The following is a 19611-nucleotide window of genomic DNA, read 5'->3' on the forward strand; positions in this document are numbered from 1 at the left end:
GTGTAATTTTGTATCTGGTGCTTTCAGAGGACACCTTGTTTATATGTGTTGGCAGAGGGATTTATTAACTGAACATTTTATTTCGGGTTTGTCACTTGTGCGCACTCTCACTAAAATGGTGGGTACTGGCATCTTCGTCGGTAAGACAGTGTTTTTTACTTGAGCGCCATCAAGTCGTACTTTTATGTAACTTCAGCGGCTCCGGGCACATGAACAAAAGCACGAATCTCATTGGTCGGCCAGTTTTGAGGCGCCTCGTCCAAAAAAGGAAAGAAAAAAAAAACACGACCTTTGACGTTAAAAAACATTTCACACGTTTTGCCTGAGTGTGAAACTATCACTCTGACAGCCATTAGTGCGTTAAAAAGACCGTTTTTGCTCTGCAAACATCGTCCTGCTGTGAACAGGGCTTATGTTTACTTTTGATACTCTAAGTACATTTTGCTGATAATACTTAGATACTTTACTTAAGTGCAATTTTAATGCAAGGCTTTTACTTATAGTGGAGTATTTTCATAGTGTGGTATTGTGGGATCTGAATACTTCTTCCACCACTGGGTTTTTATAACCTACACTATTAAAATCTTATAATATTCATAGTTTCTTTTCTAATAGGGAAACACTTTGTTGTAGCTCTACATAGAACTTTTGAGGCCTTCAGTAGGACAACTCAAGAACCCTAAAGGGTTCTATATTTTCTACGAGTGTGCCATCTTTTGTAAATCAACAAACCCCTTGTCAATTATACAGTAAAAATATTTCAAATGTTTCGCTGTACTATGACATTCCTTAAATTCTGTTTCGCTGTACTATGACATTCCTTAAATTCTATATGACATTTAATTTACTTTTTTTTAAGTAGCATCTTGAGATTTAGTCTTGAATTGTGCATTGTAAAATATGGTGAAAAATAAATAAATAAAATAATTATTATAAATCATATATAATATTAGAAATAATATAATTATAAATAAATAATTATTATTATTATTATTACTACTCCTATTATTATACAGGGTAATGGTATAACATTTAATTTCTCTCTAATTCCATTATGGTGGCCATATTATAAGACGTGATCATTTGATTACATACGTATCTGTATCTTCTGAAACCTAATACCTAATCCTGTTAGCCAAGGTATTTATAGATATGGCACTATTACCTTCTTTATTCAGGTAGCAAGTACAACAGTAGTAGCCTTCAACAAAGAAAAAAACTCTTCAGTTGTCATTAAACCAACTATTATACATGCCAATAAAAAGCAGGTCATAGCTGATTGAATATTAAAAGGAATAACAGTCCCTATCCTGTTTATCTGAGAACTCTCGAGCAGCGCGTTGGAGAACACGTGAGTTTCCTATTATGCAATAAGCTGGCACGCTAGAGGCGGGTGGCGGCCTTCTGATTGGCTCTTGTGAGACCAATAAAATATTCTCTACCTATCAGCGAGTTGGTGGGCGTGGCGTTGTGTGTCTCCACGCGTGCTGCCGAATTGAACAATGTGTAACAACCCATATTCACAAGAGTAGTCATAGGAATAGAGTTACAAAACAAACAACTCTTCTAGCGTTTTTTCTGCTTTTCGTGTAAAATACGGGTTATCACACTTTTCAGGTTTTTTATACCCCGGGATGCCTTCTAGTGATATTATGATGATTCTTATTATTATTATGAACAATAAGCACAGATGTTTTTATGTATATAATCCAACTAATGGAATATTAGGCACATCGATATATATATATATATATATATATATATATATATATATATATATATATATATATATACACACACACACACACACACACACTATATGGCCTAATGTTTGTTGACACCTGACCATCACACCCATATGTGGACCTTCCCCAAACTGATTTCACAAAGTTGGAAGCTGTATCCCTCACCTGACATCAGTACACGACCTCAGTAATGCTCTTGTGGCTGAATGGGCAAATCCCCACAGCCATGCTCTAAAATCTAGTGGAAAGCCTTCCCAGAAGAGTGGAGGCTGTTATAGCAGTAAAGTGGGACTAAATCTGGAGTGGAATGTTCAAAAAGCACACATGGGTGTGATGACAATATTTGGCAATATAGTGCATATTACACTCACATAACCAAATAATCCAGCTTCACTGTGTTAAAATGTACATTTGTAATTTAATAATTTATATATTTATATATTCATCTAAATAAAATATAATTTTGATATCCTTGGGCTTTATTATCATAAGATTATAATATCTACAAAAGGACGGATTTTTGACTGACAAATTGATGTTGTACTGATGCTTAAGTCATATTTGTATTATTTTTGTAACATATTAATTGCAGTTAGTGGTCCGGATCTATTTCATCCAAATGACTAACGTTTAAAGTTCCGGTTTTGATGAGTCGTTGATACAGGAAGTGACGTCACCACATTACGTTTGTGTTCCACTGTGAGGATGGAAGGCCTGTGACAACTGGAGAGACCTGGAGCAGCGAACGGGTCGAGCGATAAAATCCATTTCCATCTTCTTAAAAGAAAGAAAGAATGACCATGAAAGTTAGAAGAGCATAATGTACAGTTTCTAAGCTTCCGTTAGGGGCTAATATTGTGGAAGTGTGTTAGCTGGTATGTTAGAAAAGTGATGGTGAAAACTGAAGTCCGACGAAAGGATCCGAATTCTTCTCAGGGATTCAGGAGGGTTGGAGTGGCTTAAAGTTGAAATAAAAATAAAGGGATTGTAGGTGTTTCTTGTTAAACAGTGGGTTTTAGTTTGGTGACGAGTTTTTGTGCTCGGTTCGTGATTTTAAATACAAGAGTTCTCCTGCTAGTCAGTGGGTATTTGTCATAACAGCCATGGATCTTCGAGTGGGAAACAGATACAGACTGGGCAGAAAAATTGGAAGTGGATCTTTCGGTGACATTTATTTGGGTGAGTAAAGTATTAAAGTTTATTTTCACGTTTACCTGAAAATGTGACCTGGTGTCGTTATTCTGCTTAAAAACGAAATGTCTGGCTGATTTGCGAAAGGATAGCTGTGTGTGTGTACAAGCTACGGAGAACTGTTTGTCCCGAGCAAACATGTCAAGTTAACATTAGCTCGGTTTAGATTATTGTCATAATGACATTTCAATATGTATAACAACATAAAATAATAGCTTGGCTATGAAGTTGTGCTTGTATTCATAACCTCTTTATAAATGAGTCTTAAATTGCTTTAACAGCTTTCTAATTAATCATATCAGGCTTTGGTACGTCACATTAAAAAAAATGTTTAAGCAGTATCTTGTGTAAACTTGTGTCCTTTTCAAATGTTATCAGTGACACAGTGCAGTTTTGGTGCTTAGTGTCAAGTTTTACATTTTTCCTGTAAGCTGACACAAGTTTCAAGCCAGCTGATTAGTTATTTGAGCATGACTGAAAACATGAAGTCTCCAGTGAAGACCAGTGGATAATGTCAGCTGATTTGGTTACACCACCATCCAAGTATACAACCTCATGATCATATGTATGTTACATAACTCAATGGCATCATTGCCATGATTGGTGCTGAGTTATTAAACAGTTATGAAACACCCTTTCTGTATATCCGTAGCCTATGATCTGTTTACATAGAGGATTTTTCTTTCTTTTTTTTCTTTCTGTAGCTCCACTGACTCTGCTTTAAATTGAAACAATAGTGTACAGAGGGGTTTGGAGTGAAAGTGCAGAATACTTGGGCCTGAGAAGCTGTAGATAGACATTTATAAGGTTTTAAACAAAAAATAGTTGGGATTGCCTAGCGGTACTACATGTAGACAATGATTATGTCAATAATAAGTGCAGCCACTCTAATTCCCCTTCTGTTGGCATAAACATATTCCTCTAGCGCTCCTTGACCTGTTTGTTAGGGATTTCCTGCAGGTTTCGTACACAAATGTCACTGGGCACTAGGGAGGCCACAGGTGAGTGACTCACCTAGAAAGCAGTTTCTCTGCTCCATTCATCCAGGATTTGCAGCTCGTTACGTCAGTGCTTCTGTATGATACTGCTCACATAATCCTCCTGTGTTCGTGCCATATGGTGTGAATATTATGTATGTCTTTGACATTTTGTGGCAAAAGCTGTACTAACAATCTGCCTCAGTTACATAGTAAATTAGAGTTTTAATTTTGTGGCTGTTTGTTGACCAGAAGTGTGTCCTTTCATCTAATGCAGATGTGTAATTTGAGTTTAGATGATGCGTTGTCTTTACAGAGCCTATGAAGTCGTATTACAGCCGGATAACACGGTACAGTTTACATTGCTCTCAGATGAGGATGGGTCTTGACCTGCTCACTATTTCAACAATGTGCTAAGAGAATGCCTTCACTGAAATCTGTGTCTATTCAAAAGGATCTGAACAAGCATGTTCGTCATTACCAATTCAGACCTGAAACTGAAGTTTCTAGATAGGGCAGGAGAAGGTGATTGTCAGGACTTGTTTATCTGCTTGACACTGAAGCGTTGTTTGCGTTTGAAACACCAGTAAACCCTGTGTAACAGGTTTTTGATTTTGTTTAAAAGAATTCTGAAGTTAGATCTACTGTTCATTGGTTTTAAAGTTAGAACATTGTTTGATATTTGAATGACAATGTCCATATTGTGTATTTCAACAATTAGTGTTTCAAATTATGCTCTGTCAGGTAAATGCTTCATTAGGAGATAAAGATTTTACAGAATACAGAGTTTAATGATTAAAATTTAACTTGGATATGAGTGCTATATTGACTGGCTGATATCAGACCTGTAATTAGGTTTTTTGATCATCCGCCAATGAAAACAGACACAGGCAGTTAGGGTTGATTTATACAAGTGTATTTGGTGGGTTTAAGGGTAAGTGTAGCACACAGGTTGTGCTGACTTGCAAATGTGCCGTCCTCCAAAAAGACTTCTGGTGAATGTTGATTGGTTGAGATGCGATGTGTCTGGTTGTTTTTGAGTATTATTATTATTATTATTATTATTATTATTATTATTACCACTACTACTACAAATACATCTTAAGTGAAAATAAAAAAAAATTCATTCATCATGTTCAGTACATTGTTTTCGATAGGCTAGGGATGCAGGGCCTTGTGACTCATTAATGTGTTCATTTACTCATTCGGTAATGAGTTTATCCTGGTCTGGATTGCTGTGGTCTAAAACATTATTATTATTTTTATTATTTTTTAATTTTTTTTTTTAATATTGAGAAGAAAGTAAAAAAAAAATAACTGAAATCTAAACAGTACATTACTGATGACTTGTGATAAAAGATGAATGTTTTTACTTACTCACTGATAACCAGTTTCCTATATATGTATAAACAGTGTATGGCAAGGCTTTTATTGGTCATCAGAAGCCCTTATATTCATCAGTCAGATAGTCTTGTACTTTCTACAGCATTGACACTGCTTAAATATTGGGTCATGGCTCCAAGTTTACAGTCATCCAAGTAGAATCATGCCATACTGAATGGAAAGTTTAGTTACCCTGACCTGTTTCACTGTCCTGATTGGGCCCCTTTTTATATATATTTTCGCTTTTTTTATTATTTTTTCTTATCATTTCAGGGACTGACATTTCAGTTAGGGAGGAAGTGGCCATCAAGCTAGAATGTGTGAAGACGAAGCATCCTCAACTTCACATCGAGAGCAAGATCTACAAGATGATGCAGGGAGGAGGTAGTATATAGCATTGCAGTTTTTTTTTAACTTCTGAAAACCTGACTATTAAGATGGCACCAATGCATCCTTGAGTTTTGAGTCTCAAAATGAAAATGTTCTAAACTGAAGATTGTATTTTCTTCTAATTAGTAAGTGTTTGTTATTTGGCAGTTGGTATCCCTACCATAAAGTGGTGTGGTGCAGAGGGGGACTATAATGTGATGGTCATGGAGCTGCTGGGGCCCAGTCTGGAAGATCTGTTCAACTTCTGCTCCAGGAAATTCAGCCTTAAGACTGTTCTACTGCTTGCTGATCAGATGGTGAGACACACACCCTAGAGCAGCGAAAAGGAGGACAGGAAGTAGGCGAAGTTGGTTTTATATCGGTGAAAAGAACTGAAGAACAAAATGTTCTTTTTTGCAATCAAATGGTCTTTATCCCTCAAACAGCTATCACCAATTAGTATGCAAGAACATGAACATGTAACCATTCTTTTTCTTCTAGGTAATGTGAATTTATTTCACAAAAAGGCAGAGACATGTAGCATTATCCATGCCTGTATTATTAAAACACATTGATTACCAGAGAGGGAAAAATCCCAAAATCTTAGATTTAGCTTACTTTTTTAGTATTTAATTATGGTCTTCATAATTTATCTATTTGAATGATTTTGAGGACCCAGTTTTTCATGATGGGTCATTTGGCCCAAAAAGCATCCGATTTGCCATTGCATATTGACATCAGAATAAAAAATAATTTAAGAGGTATAACTGCATGACACTGTCTGATTTACCTGCAACATATTTTCTGACCTCCCTACAGATCAGCCGCATTGAGTACATCCACTCGAAGAACTTTATCCACAGAGATGTAAAGCCTGATAACTTCCTGATGGGACTAGGGAAGAAAGGGAACCTGGTCTACATCATTGACTTCGGTCTGGCCAAGAAGTACAGAGACGCCCGCACCCACCAGCACATCCCCTACAGAGAGAACAAGAACCTGACTGGCACTGCCCGCTATGCTTCTATCAACACTCATCTGGGCATAGGTAAGGATTATAAAGTTTACAATAGTTCTATTTGCATTGGTGTTGGTTAACTTCCCTTATGCTTCTTGAATTTTTGTACTATAGAAGCATTTTCAACAGTGTGTTTATCTGTGTGTCTCTACAGAGCAGTCTCGGCGTGATGATCTGGAGTCTTTGGGATACGTGTTGATGTATTTTAACCTGGGTTCACTGCCGTGGCAGGGCCTAAAGGCTGCCACCAAGAGGCAGAAATACGAGCGCATCAGCGAGAAGAAAATGTCCACGCCTATTGAAGTTCTCTGCAAGGGCTACCCTTGTATGTATCTGTGCGACTTCACTGATTTTCTTTGATCTGCTGAGATTTGCTCATTCTCAGGGTTAACAGATATTATAGTAAGAAAAGCTACGCAAAGGGGTTTCAAAGGTGTTTCAGGAACAGGAATGCATCAACGATTGTTAAATAATTGTGCACCAATGAGCAGGGTGTTGGACCCCGTACCAGCCTAGGTACTGAGCTGTATATCTAGGAATATATGACCTTTTTTTGGCTCATTAGCCTGGATCTCATATTATAGCTATTTGCAGTTTTATCAAAAATATTTGAACAACCTGAAGATTTGCTTTTGGTTGTTGAAGTAATGATTGGGTGCAGGCAGAGAATTGTTTAGCCACAGTTATGCTGTAGTCCGTGTACGTGGATGTACCTCACGCAAACAATAATAAAACAATGTCTGTTTGCCTCCTTTCAGCTGAATTTGCCACATACCTCAACTTTTGCCGCTCACTACGTTTTGATGATAAGCCTGACTACTCCTACCTCAGGCAGCTTTTCAGGAACCTCTTCCACAGACAGGGCTTCTCATATGATTATGTCTTTGATTGGAACATGCTCAAATTTGTAAGTACTACGTACTTTTTTTTTTTTTAATACTGCTCTTTTAATCAATTTGACCCTGCTTTGGAATATACATATGCATGTTTTTGGATTATGTATTTTCTGGGTAATTGTTCAAGCACTTGAACGGTCTTTGTTTCTTAATTTTTCTGTCCCATAGGGTGCTAACCGTGCAGCAGAGGAGGCAGAGAGAGAGAGGAGAGACCGTGAGGAGAGGCTGAGACACAGCAGGAATCCTGCCGCTAGTGGCATCCCATCAGCCTCTGGGAGACCCCGCGGAACACAAGATGTCACCCCACCTACGCCCCTCACCCCCACCTCGCACACAGGTTAGTACGGAGCCCCCCTAGTGCCAGGTTTAAAAAAAAAAAAAAAAAAAAAAACAGCCGTGTGTAATCCGTACCCTCGGTTTTGCAAACCACGCACACCGTGTTAATGTTGGGTTTATATTGAACATTCGCTGTGCATTTGAGCTTCTCTCTTCTATTTCTCAAGAAATAAACACACAAAAAGGACATAATGTGTATTGTCTTATTAATGTGTATTGAGTAGACATAGAACCAACACAACTGAATATATTTTTAAATTTTCACCCGTTTGCGTTTGGCAAATGCAAGTCATCAGCGCCTTATAGTAATGGAGTCAGTAAGGGACCGTCTAAAAAGTGCATGACCTGGGCAACTGTATAAGATTTTTCTTTGGCACGGATTGCAAAGCCGAGGGTCCGGTTTACAAAACCGAGGGCACGGATTACGCATGTTTTTTTTTGTTTTGTTTTGTTTTTGTTTTTTTAAACCTGGCACTTGGGGGGCTCTGTAGGTTAGCATGTACACCTAGTGTTTTTTTTTATTTTTTTCCCCCCCTGTGTGTTCCTGTTAACTCTTTAATATAGTCTCCATGCTGTGATACTTTATATTAAATATGTGACACTTTGCCTGTTTATAAATTCCGTTCCCTGGTTTCACAGCAAACACATCCTCACCACGTCCTGTAACCGGCATAGATCGGGAACGGAAGGTGAGCATGAGGCTTCATCGTGGCGCTCCTGTTAATGTCTCTTCATCAGATTTGACAGGACGGCAAGACACCTCGCGCATGTCCACTTCACAGGTACAGATTAGCAGATTTAGCATAACAAATCCGTCTGTTAGAAGCTCTAGCGTCAACCTAATATATGACTTTATATTAAGATGATACTTTTTAGTGTGCTGAGGCAGCTTGCTGTTTCCTGAGTGCCATAGACTTAACAGCTACACAGGAAAAGCATTTTAGACACAAACTACATGAAAAAAGGGCATCTCCAATGGGCATTTTAGGGCAAAAATACTATTTAAAGGGGTCAGATCAGGATTTTTAAATGTTACTTATGTTGTTTATTGGTTGTAAGAATGTGTTAACTTACTTTAATGTTCAAAAAATGCATTCTTTGGCAAATACTGTACATTATTGAAGTACCTCTGTTCTAAGGCTGCCTAAAACACTCCAATATTACCAAAGCCCCTCATCCTGAAAAGTCCAGAGTGCTCTGATTGGTCAACTGACCCGTTGCGTTGTGATTGGCCAAAGGCCTGGCGTGTGTCAGAAAAGTAACGTCCCTTAGCATTATCCTTATCCTCAGCTTTAGCCTCCTAGGCTTCTAAAGCAATAGCAGCAGAGCATAAGCAGTGTGGGGTTTTTTCCTGGCGTGCATGTTAACGAATGAGTGCTTTCACACTGGATGTGAGCAGCAGTGAAGCAGGAGTTTCGGCATCGAGTCTATTTATAAAAAAAAAAAAAAAAAAAAGTTTGCTGCGTTGTTCGCGAAGAATCAAACATGTTATCCGTTTTACTGCATCAGTTCAAGGCCGATTCTGAAAAGGTGGATCAAGCCGAAGCAAGTTTGCAAACACGACTTGAGCAGAACGTTTCACAGTAGTAAGTTTTTATTTTGTAACACTCTCACCTTTCAGGTACAATGTAAACTCTGACCCTGTTGGCAGGACTAACTATGCTGTATATAGCCCCTTTGTGTACACAGGTACTCATGCGATATAGCTATGGAAAGCTATGATTTTTTTTTTTATTATTCTTGTGATTCGATTGATATAAACCGTTTCAAGATACAATCACAGCAGCAGCTACAATCAATGTCTCTGTCATCAACATACACTTTAAAAAAAAAAAAAAAAAAAAAAAAAAAAAAAACCTGGCAAACTTTAGGTAGCAAGTTAATAGAGGTCTACAACTGAGCCACAACACCAAACTCGGCATTTGAATAGTCAGTAGCAGATACTTTCATAAAATAACCAAACACAACAGGTTCTGATTCAAAAGAGCAAGATTGTCCAAGCAAAGTGGGAATCTCCTCACTTTTCAGGAGTAGCCTTCATGTGTAGCCTGCCATGTACTTGCCCAGGTTCAGGAAGCTGTCCTCCGTAAAATGTGCTGTGCACAAGCAAATGTGTTCGGGTTGTACTGCTCAGAAACAAAGTTATAAATAAACGGTAACCACTGATTTCGTCCATTTTCGTGAGGCTAAACAAATGTTTTCCTTTCACACCGAAACACAGCGTCTCCACAACATGGCACCTGAATTCACTGAAGCCTCATCTTTCTTTCTCGCTGCCTTTGGGTGGGATTATGCTCATAGTGCACGCTGTGACTGTGACAAATTACAGAAGTAATATCTGGACTTAGAACGAGGCGTTTCAGCCAGGTCTGGAGGAGGGGAAAATGTGATTTTTGGGACTTTGCAGACCTTATACATGCACAAACCGATACATTACACACCCAAACTGAAGAAACACATAAAATCATGTTACGACCTCTTTTAAAATTTTCACTTGTGGGAGAAATATCTTTGTTTTGCAGCATCTAATCATTTTCACATTTACCATGCCTCTGACTAACATTGCATGTTTTCATGGAGTAATTAATCACTGTTGTGAATAACGATTACAACTTTATTTTATTATTAAATAATTTAAATGAATAATTAAATTGTTGCAGAGATTTTGTTTGAAGAAATAGCAGTACTTCTCAAACATATTAGTTGAAGGAATGAAAAGGGTGCTATAATGTTCTCTATCTTCACCTCAGAATAGCATTCCCTTCGATCATCACGGCAAATAGCTGCTCATCACGTTCTAGTGTGAAGGCGGCAACATCTGGTGAGTTTGAGTTAGCTTATTTTTGTATATATATGTATAAAACCTGCATTAAATAATTGTTTTTGTCACCTCTGTGTTTGTCATTTAATATTAATATTAAAATATTGTACTCTTGCTTTAGATTCCGAATAAATTTCTCAGAAGCCCCCACTCTAGACCATGGAGTGCAGAGGATGACCCACATGGCAGACTCATGGCTCTTCTTGTACCACGACAAAGCAGAGCAGACCATGTCTCTTTAACCGATGAAACCAAAATGGTTCCGAATCAACTTGACCTCTTTAAGGGTCTCTCTCTTGCTCTTACTTTGTCTTCTACTTTCTCTTACTCTCCTTTTTTTCCACTCTGGTATATGTGCACACAGAGTTTTATGATCATACTTTGTCTAAGGAGACTTTGGGACTCAACTAACAAAGACTCAACCAGCTAAATTCCAGTGTCCTTTACACTGGTGTCTCTCTTCATACTAGTACTTTCTTTGTACATCCACACTGCTGCATAACCCATCATTTATGTTTTTTTCTGATAAGATTTATGTATTTAACAGTTTACTTGGTTCCATTTGGTATACTGGTTTTTTTTTGTTGTTGTTTGTTTTTGTTTTTATATATAAATCCTTCTCATGTCCTAAAACTGCCTTTGCAAGGCTCCATATTTAGAAGTGTTGCCATGCTTTTATTTTGCCCATTATAATTTTTATTATGTTTTGATAATTCTATTTGTATGTGGTGCAAGATGGGTTACTGTTGCATGTTTGTGTTTTAGTTTGAAGAGCAAAGGGGCCAAATTGTCAGCATTTCTAACTTGTGATAAACCATATTGGATTATTTACTGATCTTGGAACCCTAAACCATGCATTTAACAGCGTCCTGTGGAACTCACCTGTTTTGTTAAATGAATTTTTGTTTCGTTTTTTCTTCCCATTCTTCCTTCTGACATTTTCTAATGTCTATTACTGCCCCTTACCTTGTTGGAGCTCTGTTCTGTTTCTAAGCTGTGAACATTGTAATATATCTGTGTGAATGTTTCCATTTTTCACCTAACAGAGATTATGAAAGAGATGCAAATTACATTGAGTCCAGAAACATTACGGGTTTACATTCTTCTGTCCCACCTTCTTAATTCTACACCAAGCCAATAAAATGAAGCGCTGGACATGAGAGGTTACCGATTACAACTCAGCTGTCTCTTGGGCTCAGCTGTTGACTGTTGCACATCATGCAAGTAAGTTGTTTAAACATGTTGAGGCATGATTGATGAACGTTTTAAATGTTTAAAACGAACTGACTCCTCCAAGTTAAGGTTGTGGTCAGTGAGATGTGTTCCACAGCAGCCCATCTGTCAAGGTTGAATACGGAGTCCTCTCTAATGAATGCTCCAGCACTGATTTGGCTCTACAGGTTAACCTAAACTCTGGTGTATTATATTTTTTACAGAAAGCATGTTGTTCTGAGCTGCTTTCTTCGTCTCCTGATGAAGGACTGGAGAAAGCTGTGTCAAGAATACCATGCTATTTTCTTTGATGTGTCTGATAGATGATCGTGTACTAGTTATAATGTACCTATTCTGTTTGAGAGAGGGTGTGTGTGTTTGAGACCTGAATAAGGGGATGGCGTCCCTGGTTTCCTAAAGCCCACTTACATTTGGGCTTCACATTTTTGGTCTTGTCATGCCAATCTATGAGCCCCACTACAGTTTGTATCACTGTATTTGTGCACCACATTTTTTTGTACATGTGTAAATAAATGAGTTACTTGTATTATTTTAACTGCATATTCCTTTGTTTATTGAGTGTATTTATTTTTGGTATTGTTTGTAAAACAAATTGATAATTCTGAGGCAAGAAGGTCCACACCTCATCCCAAAGTTTGCACACTGTTCTGCTTATAAAGATAAACTTTTTTCTTTTGCTATTACTGGAGGAGTGCACACATCTGATAACTGCCCTCTTCTGGTGAAAATCTGTAATGTCAACAACAAGAACAGCAGAAAATTTTAATCAATATTAAATTTGCCAAACTGTGATATTTTTTTTTTCTTCTTCTTCTTTTTTTAAACAAGATATCATGATCAGTATTTGCTGATATTCTTACTTTTATTCATGCAAATGATGCTACACTTAATTGAATATTCCTAAATTTGCAAACAAAAAATCTAGACTTTTGGAGTTTTTAAATAAAGTACACATTCTCCAAAGAAAGGCTTCTACAGAAAAGTTTGTTGGAATATCATTTCTTTATCATTTATTCGAAAATATCATGCACAGCCATTTTGAATATAAAATGTAATGGCCTAGATCCAACAATATTAAACATTTTAAGGAAATTCTTCTGTAATATGGTTCTGAATTGGGATAGGAATGAGCATATACAATTTAATGAATGCAGGTCAGCTGGTAACTTTTTTCTAGTTTCTGAATGTAGAAGGGCCTGTGTTTTTTTTTTTATTGTTTTTTTTTTATTGTTTTAAAAATACAATGTGTTCCTACAACTATTTTGATTTGTAAAGGAAATTGATATGTACATCATAATGACAAATTTATCTAAATCAGGAAACACAATCTCAATTTAACAAAAAATAAAAAACAGATCAGGCATATGGAAAAAGTAAGTACACACCTTCAAATCCATATAATTCAAATCAGGGTTGGGTGCCAGTGATCAGAACCTGCTTAGGGAGTGCAGGTGGAACTGCTATTGAGGGGTGTGGTGTAATCATGCCAAGAGCTGAGGAATTCTATAAGGCCTTCAGAAAAAGGTTGTGGATGCCCTAGGAGTCTGGCAAGGGATTTAAAAACATCTCCAAAAAGTCTTGCAACTGTTGATGTCCATGTGCATGCATCTGCTGTCAGAAAGAGATTTTGACCTGCATGGGCGGTGTCAGGAAAAAGCCTTTCCAAGATTACAGTATGCTAATGAGCATATAGGCAAAGACCAGGCCTTTTGGAATAATGTGCTTGGAACAGATGAATCAAAGAGTTTTTTGGCCACAGTAACAGCAAACATGTTTGGCACAGACCAAAAACAGCTTTTCAGGCACCCCGTACTAAATGTAACACATGGTGGTGGAAATGTTATGGTTTGGGGTTGCTTCACTACCTCAGGGACTGGACAACTTGCATTCATTGATACAACTATGAATTCTGCATCATTTCAAAGAGTGCTTGAAGATAATGTAAGGCCATCTGTCCAGAAGTTGAACCGAATAGGGACCTTTCAACAGGAACATTGTCTTGCTGCATGGTGAAGTTCCTCCCAATTAGATTGGATGCATTTATTTACATTACATTTACATTTATTCACTTAGCAGACATTTTTATCCAAAGCGACTTACAAATGAGAAAAATACAAGCAAAGTGATATTTCAAGCAGAGAACAATACAAGTTGTGCCACCATACAAGATCCATTAATTGAGTTCCAGAAGAAGCAAAGTGTGCAGAGTAGAGGTGTAAGTGCAATATTTTATTATTATTATTATTATTATTATTATTATTATTATGAGTTGGTTAGGTGTTCACAGAAGAGGTGGGTCTTTAGCTGTTTTTTGAAGATGGTGAGAGATTCTGCGGTCCGGATTGAGATTGGAAGTGCATTCCATCACTGAGGAACAGTTAGCGTGAAGGTTCTGGAAAGGGACCTAGCACCACGCTGAGTGGGAACTACTAAACGTCGGTCGCTAATCGATCGCAGATTGCGAGAGGGAATATAGGCCTTCAGGAGAGAGTTGAGGTAGGAGGGTGCTGTTCCTGACAAGGTCTTGTAGGTGAGCATCAAGGCCTTGAACTTGATGTGGGCAGCTACAGGAAGCCAGTGGAGGGAGATGAAGAGAGGTATGACATGGGTTCTCTTGGGATGGTTGAAGACAAGGCGCGCTGCATCATTCTGAATCATCTGAAGGGGTTTGATGGAGCTGGCTGGGAGACCTGAAGCAGTGAGTTGCAGATCTATACATTTATCTGTAAATTGGAAGATAGTTTGTTTCTGTAAACTTCTGAATTCATTCTGCTGCTACCATCATGAGTTACATCATCAATAAAGATTAGTGATCCATTCCAGAAGCAGCCATGCAAGCCCAGTCCATGACACTACCTCCAGCATGCTTGACTGATGAGCTTGTATGTTTTGGATCATGGGCAGATCCTTTCTTTTCCCACACTTTGGCCTTTCCATCACTTTGGTAGAGATTAATCTTGGTTCCAGAACTTTTGTGACTCATCTCTGTATTTCTTTGCAAATTCCAATCTGTTTTCTTGATTCTTACTGCTGATGAGTGGTTTGTATCTTGTGGTATGACCTCTATATTTCTGCACTTGAAGTCTTCATTGAATGGTGGATTGTGATACCTTCACTCCTGCTCTGTGGAGGTTGCTGGTGATGTCACTGACTGCTGTTTTGGGGGTTTTCTTCATGGATCTCACAATGTTTGTCATCAACTGCTGTTGTTTTTTTTGGCTGACCTGTTCCGTTTGGTTGTTAGTGCACCAGTGGTTTCTTTCTTTTGGCTATGCCCAATTGACTATGCCTAATGCTTGTGCTCTGAAAAATTTATATATGCTCTGATCAATTTTTCCTCTTTTCTCAGCTTCAAAATGGCTTGTTTTTCTCCTATAGACAGCTCTCTGGTCTTTTTGTTGGTTTATCCTTTTTAACAAAAAAATGCCATCTTCACAAGTGAAACCTAGGACTCAAACCAAGAGTAGACATTCAGAGCTAATAATTATTTAAACTATACATTTAACAGCAAGAAACACCTATCAGTAACATGTTCCAATATTTTTGATCACTTGAAAAAATGGTTGGGTTCAAGCAAAAGCTGCCATGTTATAAGTTGTTTAACACCTCTATATGTAAATATCAGGAAATGAAAGATGAAATTCTTATCTATTGCCTCATATTCATCTTTTGATCTCAAACGCAAATGTTTTCAATGTATAGTGAAAGCAATAGAATTAGCCAATACTTCCAGAGGGGACTGTATGACACGATGTGATTGTGCAAAATGGGCAGAGCTTACTGTTGATTTTATTTTATATTTTTGAAATTTTATTACTATAGTTTCAAGAGAACATATGATATAATTATTGTAATGTAAATTATGAAAAATTAATGATGTGACCAAATGAAATTTTACACCATATACTCAAACAGATGTTAATTTACAATGTCAGTTTTCATAACACTATTAGTTTCACACTTTTTTCCACAATTGTTCTTTTCAAATAAGCAATGTTGTTGTGTCAGTCAAACAAGCAGGAATAATAGAGTTCTTTGTCCTCTAAAGTCACTAGAAATGGCCAAAGAATGTTGGCAGTTTAAAGTTCAAGCTTACAATTCGAGCACATCTGACAAATTCCAGTCCTGCAGGTTTCAAATCCAGCACAATGTAATAGTATTTCCTGTTCTTACATCTATACCAAACCTGCCAGTTTGGTGAGCACTAAAACCACCAAACTTCTAGATACTAGCTCACCTTTACTGGAGGTTGGCACCTCTGATTCACAGACTTGTACCTGTTCTTAGAACATGTCAGATCAGATTGCAGGACCGTCAACAGATTGTTGGCTTTATTTTTGGTCCTGCAAAATTGGCAGCAGATTTACCACGAGAGATTAAATCAAAGACTGTGTGCAGTGGCACAAGATAGCTGAGACATAGCAGTACGGTCAGAGTTCATTGAGAGTGTTCAGTGGTTATGATGTGATGTGAGGCATCTACAAATTTCATTCCATCCATGAGGGCATTTGAACACCTTCTGCAAATAAGTCAAGCTCATCTACACTGTACTTGTTTAGGTCAGTGTTTTCTAATCTTAACCCTTCAGTAATGATTGTTTCCAGATATACCACATTGTAAGTATTTTTTCCAGTGAATGCAATAACAACACCCATGATTTCAGCTTACAGATGGCTTGGCAATGGTATCATGTTCAGTCAGCTGCCCTAAAGGAAACAGAAGGTGCTAAAATGTAGTGGTGCTTGAACATTTATGAACCCTTTAGAATTTTCTATATACAATATCTCACAAAAGTGAGTACACCCCTCACATTTTTGTAAATATTTGATTATATCTTTTCATGTGACAACACTGAAGAAATGACACTTTGCTCAAATGTAAAGTAGTGAGTGTACAGCTTGTGTAACAGCTTGTGTAAATTTGCTGTCCCCTCAAAATAACTCAACACACAGCCAATAATGTCTAAATCGCTGGCAACAAAAGTGAGTACACCCCTAAGTGAAAATGTCCAAATTGGGCCCAATTAGCCATTTTCCTTCCCCGGTGTCATGTGACTTCTTAGTGTTACAAGGTCTCAGGTGTGAATGGGGAGCAGGTGTGTTAAATTTGGTGTCATCGGTCTCACACTCCCTCATACTGGTCACTGGAAGTTCAACATGGCACTTCATGGCAAAGAATTCTCTGAGGATCTGAAAAAAATAATTGTTGCTCTACATAAAGATGGCCTAGGATATAAGAAGATTGCCAAGACCCTGACACTGAGCTGCAGCACGGTGGACAAGACCATTCAGCGGTTTAACAGGACAGGTTCCACTCAGAACAGGCCTCGCCATCGTCGACCAAAGAAGTTGAGTGCACATACTCAGCGTCATATCCAGAGGTTGTGTTTGGGAAATAGACGTATGAGTGCTGCCAGCATTGCTGCAGAGGTTGAAGGGGTGGGGGGTCAGCCTGTCAGTGCTCACACCATACGCCGCACACTGCATCAAATTGGTCTGCATGGCTGTCGTCCCAGTAGGAAGCCTCTTCTAAAGATGATGCATAAGAAAGCCTGCAAACAGTTTGCTGAAGACAAGCAGACTAAGGACATGGATTACTGGAACCATGTCCTGTGGTCTGATGAGACCAAGATAAACTTATTTGGTTCAGATGGTGTCAAGCGTGTGTGGCAGCAACCAGGTGAGGAGTACAAAGTCAAGTGTGTCTTGCCTACAGTCAAGCATGGTGGTGGGAGTGTCATGGTCTGAGGCTACATGAATGCTGCCGGCACTGGGGAGCTACAGTTCATTGAGGGAACCATGAATGCCATCATGTACTGTGACATACTGAAGCAGAGCATGATCCTCTCCCTTTGGAGACTGGGCCACAGGGCAGTATTCCAGCATGATAACGACCCCAAACACACCTCCAAGACAACCACTGCCTTGCTAAAGAAGCTGAGGGTGAAGGTGATGGACTGGCCAAGCATGTCTCCAGACCTAAACCCTATTGAGCATCTGTGGGGCATCCTCAAACGGAAGGTGGAGGAGCACAAGGTCTCTAACATCCACCAGCTCCATGATGTCGTCATGGAGGAGTGGAAGAGGACTCCAGTGGCAACCTGTGAAGCTCTGGTGAACTCCATGCCCATGAGGGTTAAGGCAGTGCTGGAAAATAATGGTGGCCACACAAAATATTGACACTTTGGGCCCAATTTGGACATTTTCACTTAGGGATGTACTCACTTTTGAGTGTGATGGCTGTGTGTTATTTTGAGGGGACAGCAAATTTACACTGTTACACAAGCTGTACACTCACTTCTTTACAATGTATCAAAGTGTCATTTCTTCAGTGTTGTCACATGAAAAGATATAATAAAATATTTACAAAAATGTGAGGTTTACTCACTTTTGTGAGATACTGTATCTGCATAAATATAACCTAAAACATCAGATTTTCACACAAGTACAAAAAGTAGACAAAGAGAACCCAATTAACAAATGAGACAAAATATTATACTTGGTCATTTATTTATTAAAATGATCCAATATTACATATATGTGCATAGCAAAAGTATGTGAAACTTTAGGATTGGCAGTTAATTTGAAGGTGAAATTAGGAGTCGGATGATTTCCAACAATGGGATGACAATCAGGCGTGAGTGAGCGCCCAGTTTTATTTAAAGAACAGGGATTTATCAGATCTTCACGACATATGTTTGTGAAAGTGCATTACGGCATGAACAATGATTTCTGCAGACCTCATAAAAAGAGTTGATGATGCTCATCGGGCTGGAAAATGTTACAAAACCATCTCTAAAGAGTCCACATTTTCCACACTCAGATAGATTGTGTACAAATGGAGGAAATTCAAGGCCATTGTTTGAAGCACAGGGCAAGCATGCAAGCTGTATGCACCAAAGGCAGGATTCAAAACCCCAACTCCAAAGTTGTGAGACAAACATGTTAACCACTAAGGTACTGTGCTGCCCAACAGCCACTTCAATTAGGAACAATAACACTATGTGCGATTCATTTGTAATTTGTCTGAATTTGTTATTTTCGTAGCAATAGATTTTCTTTTACCAGTATGCTTTTTTTAATCCTCATTTTGCATCTTCTGTATATTTGGACCATGTTTTTTTCCTTTAGTTACTCAGCATGACATGGTTGCTTCAGTTTATCTTGTACGCTGCCCCTGAGATTTCAAGTACACTGCACTTACTGGCAAAAACACTGTCTCCAGTCAGCCATAATAAAACAACTGCATTTCCCGCATACTGTCTCAAGTGTGTGTCTTTGTCATGTCCAGTAGCTTGCCTGGTCACAGCAACTATTACAGTCTGCAACCATGGCAACTAGCAGGCCTGGTCAGACAATTAACTACATCCAAAACCATACACTACCTTAGTAATACTATTATCAGTAACAAATCACCAGACACTATTATATTATGCAAGTATAGTATGCCCCTAATGTCAGTAATAATGAATAGGTGAGGTGAAAGCTAATGTATTTCTAATCCTGCTAATACAGCACAAATGAAGTGCTAATAGGTTTATGTTCCTCTCATTATAAAGGGAAAGCCTTCAGGACAGAGGACTTTGCACATTCAGCTTTTTTTCAGTAATGTCCAGCTGCATGTTTGTCTACAAGAGAGAATA

General features: G+C 38.3%; 1 protein-coding gene across 2 annotated transcripts; it reads left to right on the forward strand.

Moving 5' to 3' along the window:
• The first annotated feature begins 2417 nt into the window (after window positions 1–2417).
• csnk1db (casein kinase 1, delta b) lies at window positions 2418–12509 on the forward strand. 2 transcript variants are annotated; one of them, XR_001814400.3, is made up of 11 exons: window positions 2418–2924; window positions 5570–5680; window positions 5834–5982; window positions 6485–6713; window positions 6838–7008; window positions 7442–7590; window positions 7748–7916; window positions 8555–8697; window positions 9425–9501; window positions 10666–10736; window positions 10858–12509. XR_001814400.3 is itself a non-coding variant. In XM_017483786.2 (10 exons), exons 1-9 carry the CDS (start codon window positions 2849–2851, stop codon window positions 10696–10698), a joined length of 1230 nt encoding a protein of 409 aa, XP_017339275.1. In that variant the 5' UTR covers window positions 2419–2848; the 3' UTR covers window positions 10699–10736; window positions 10858–12509. The 2 variants fall into 2 exon arrangements, 1 of the variants encoding a protein (XP_017339275.1); XM_017483786.2 differs by lacking the exon at window positions 9425–9501 and having other exon boundaries at window positions 2419–2924.
• Window positions 12510–19611: the final 7102 nt, after the last annotated feature.

The sequence above is a fragment of the Ictalurus punctatus genome, chromosome 13 (assembly GCF_001660625.3).
Source record: "Ictalurus punctatus breed USDA103 chromosome 13, Coco_2.0, whole genome shotgun sequence".
Classification (NCBI taxonomy): Eukaryota; Metazoa; Chordata; class Actinopteri; order Siluriformes; family Ictaluridae; genus Ictalurus; species Ictalurus punctatus.

What these genes read in the sequence shown, in the direction of transcription:
- csnk1db (XM_017483786.2), top strand. Translation starts at nt 2,849, where the DNA reads ATGGATCTTCGAGTGGGAAACAGATACAGACTGGGCAGAAAAATTGGA. An exon ending in CAACACTCATCTGGGCATAG is followed by an intron (nt 6,714 to 6,837) that starts GTAAGGATTATA and finishes GTGTCTCTACAG; the next exon opens with AGCAGTCTCGGCGTGATGAT. An exon ending in ATTGGAACATGCTCAAATTT is followed by an intron (nt 7,591 to 7,747) that starts GTAAGTACTACG and finishes TCTGTCCCATAG; the next exon opens with GGTGCTAACCGTGCAGCAGA.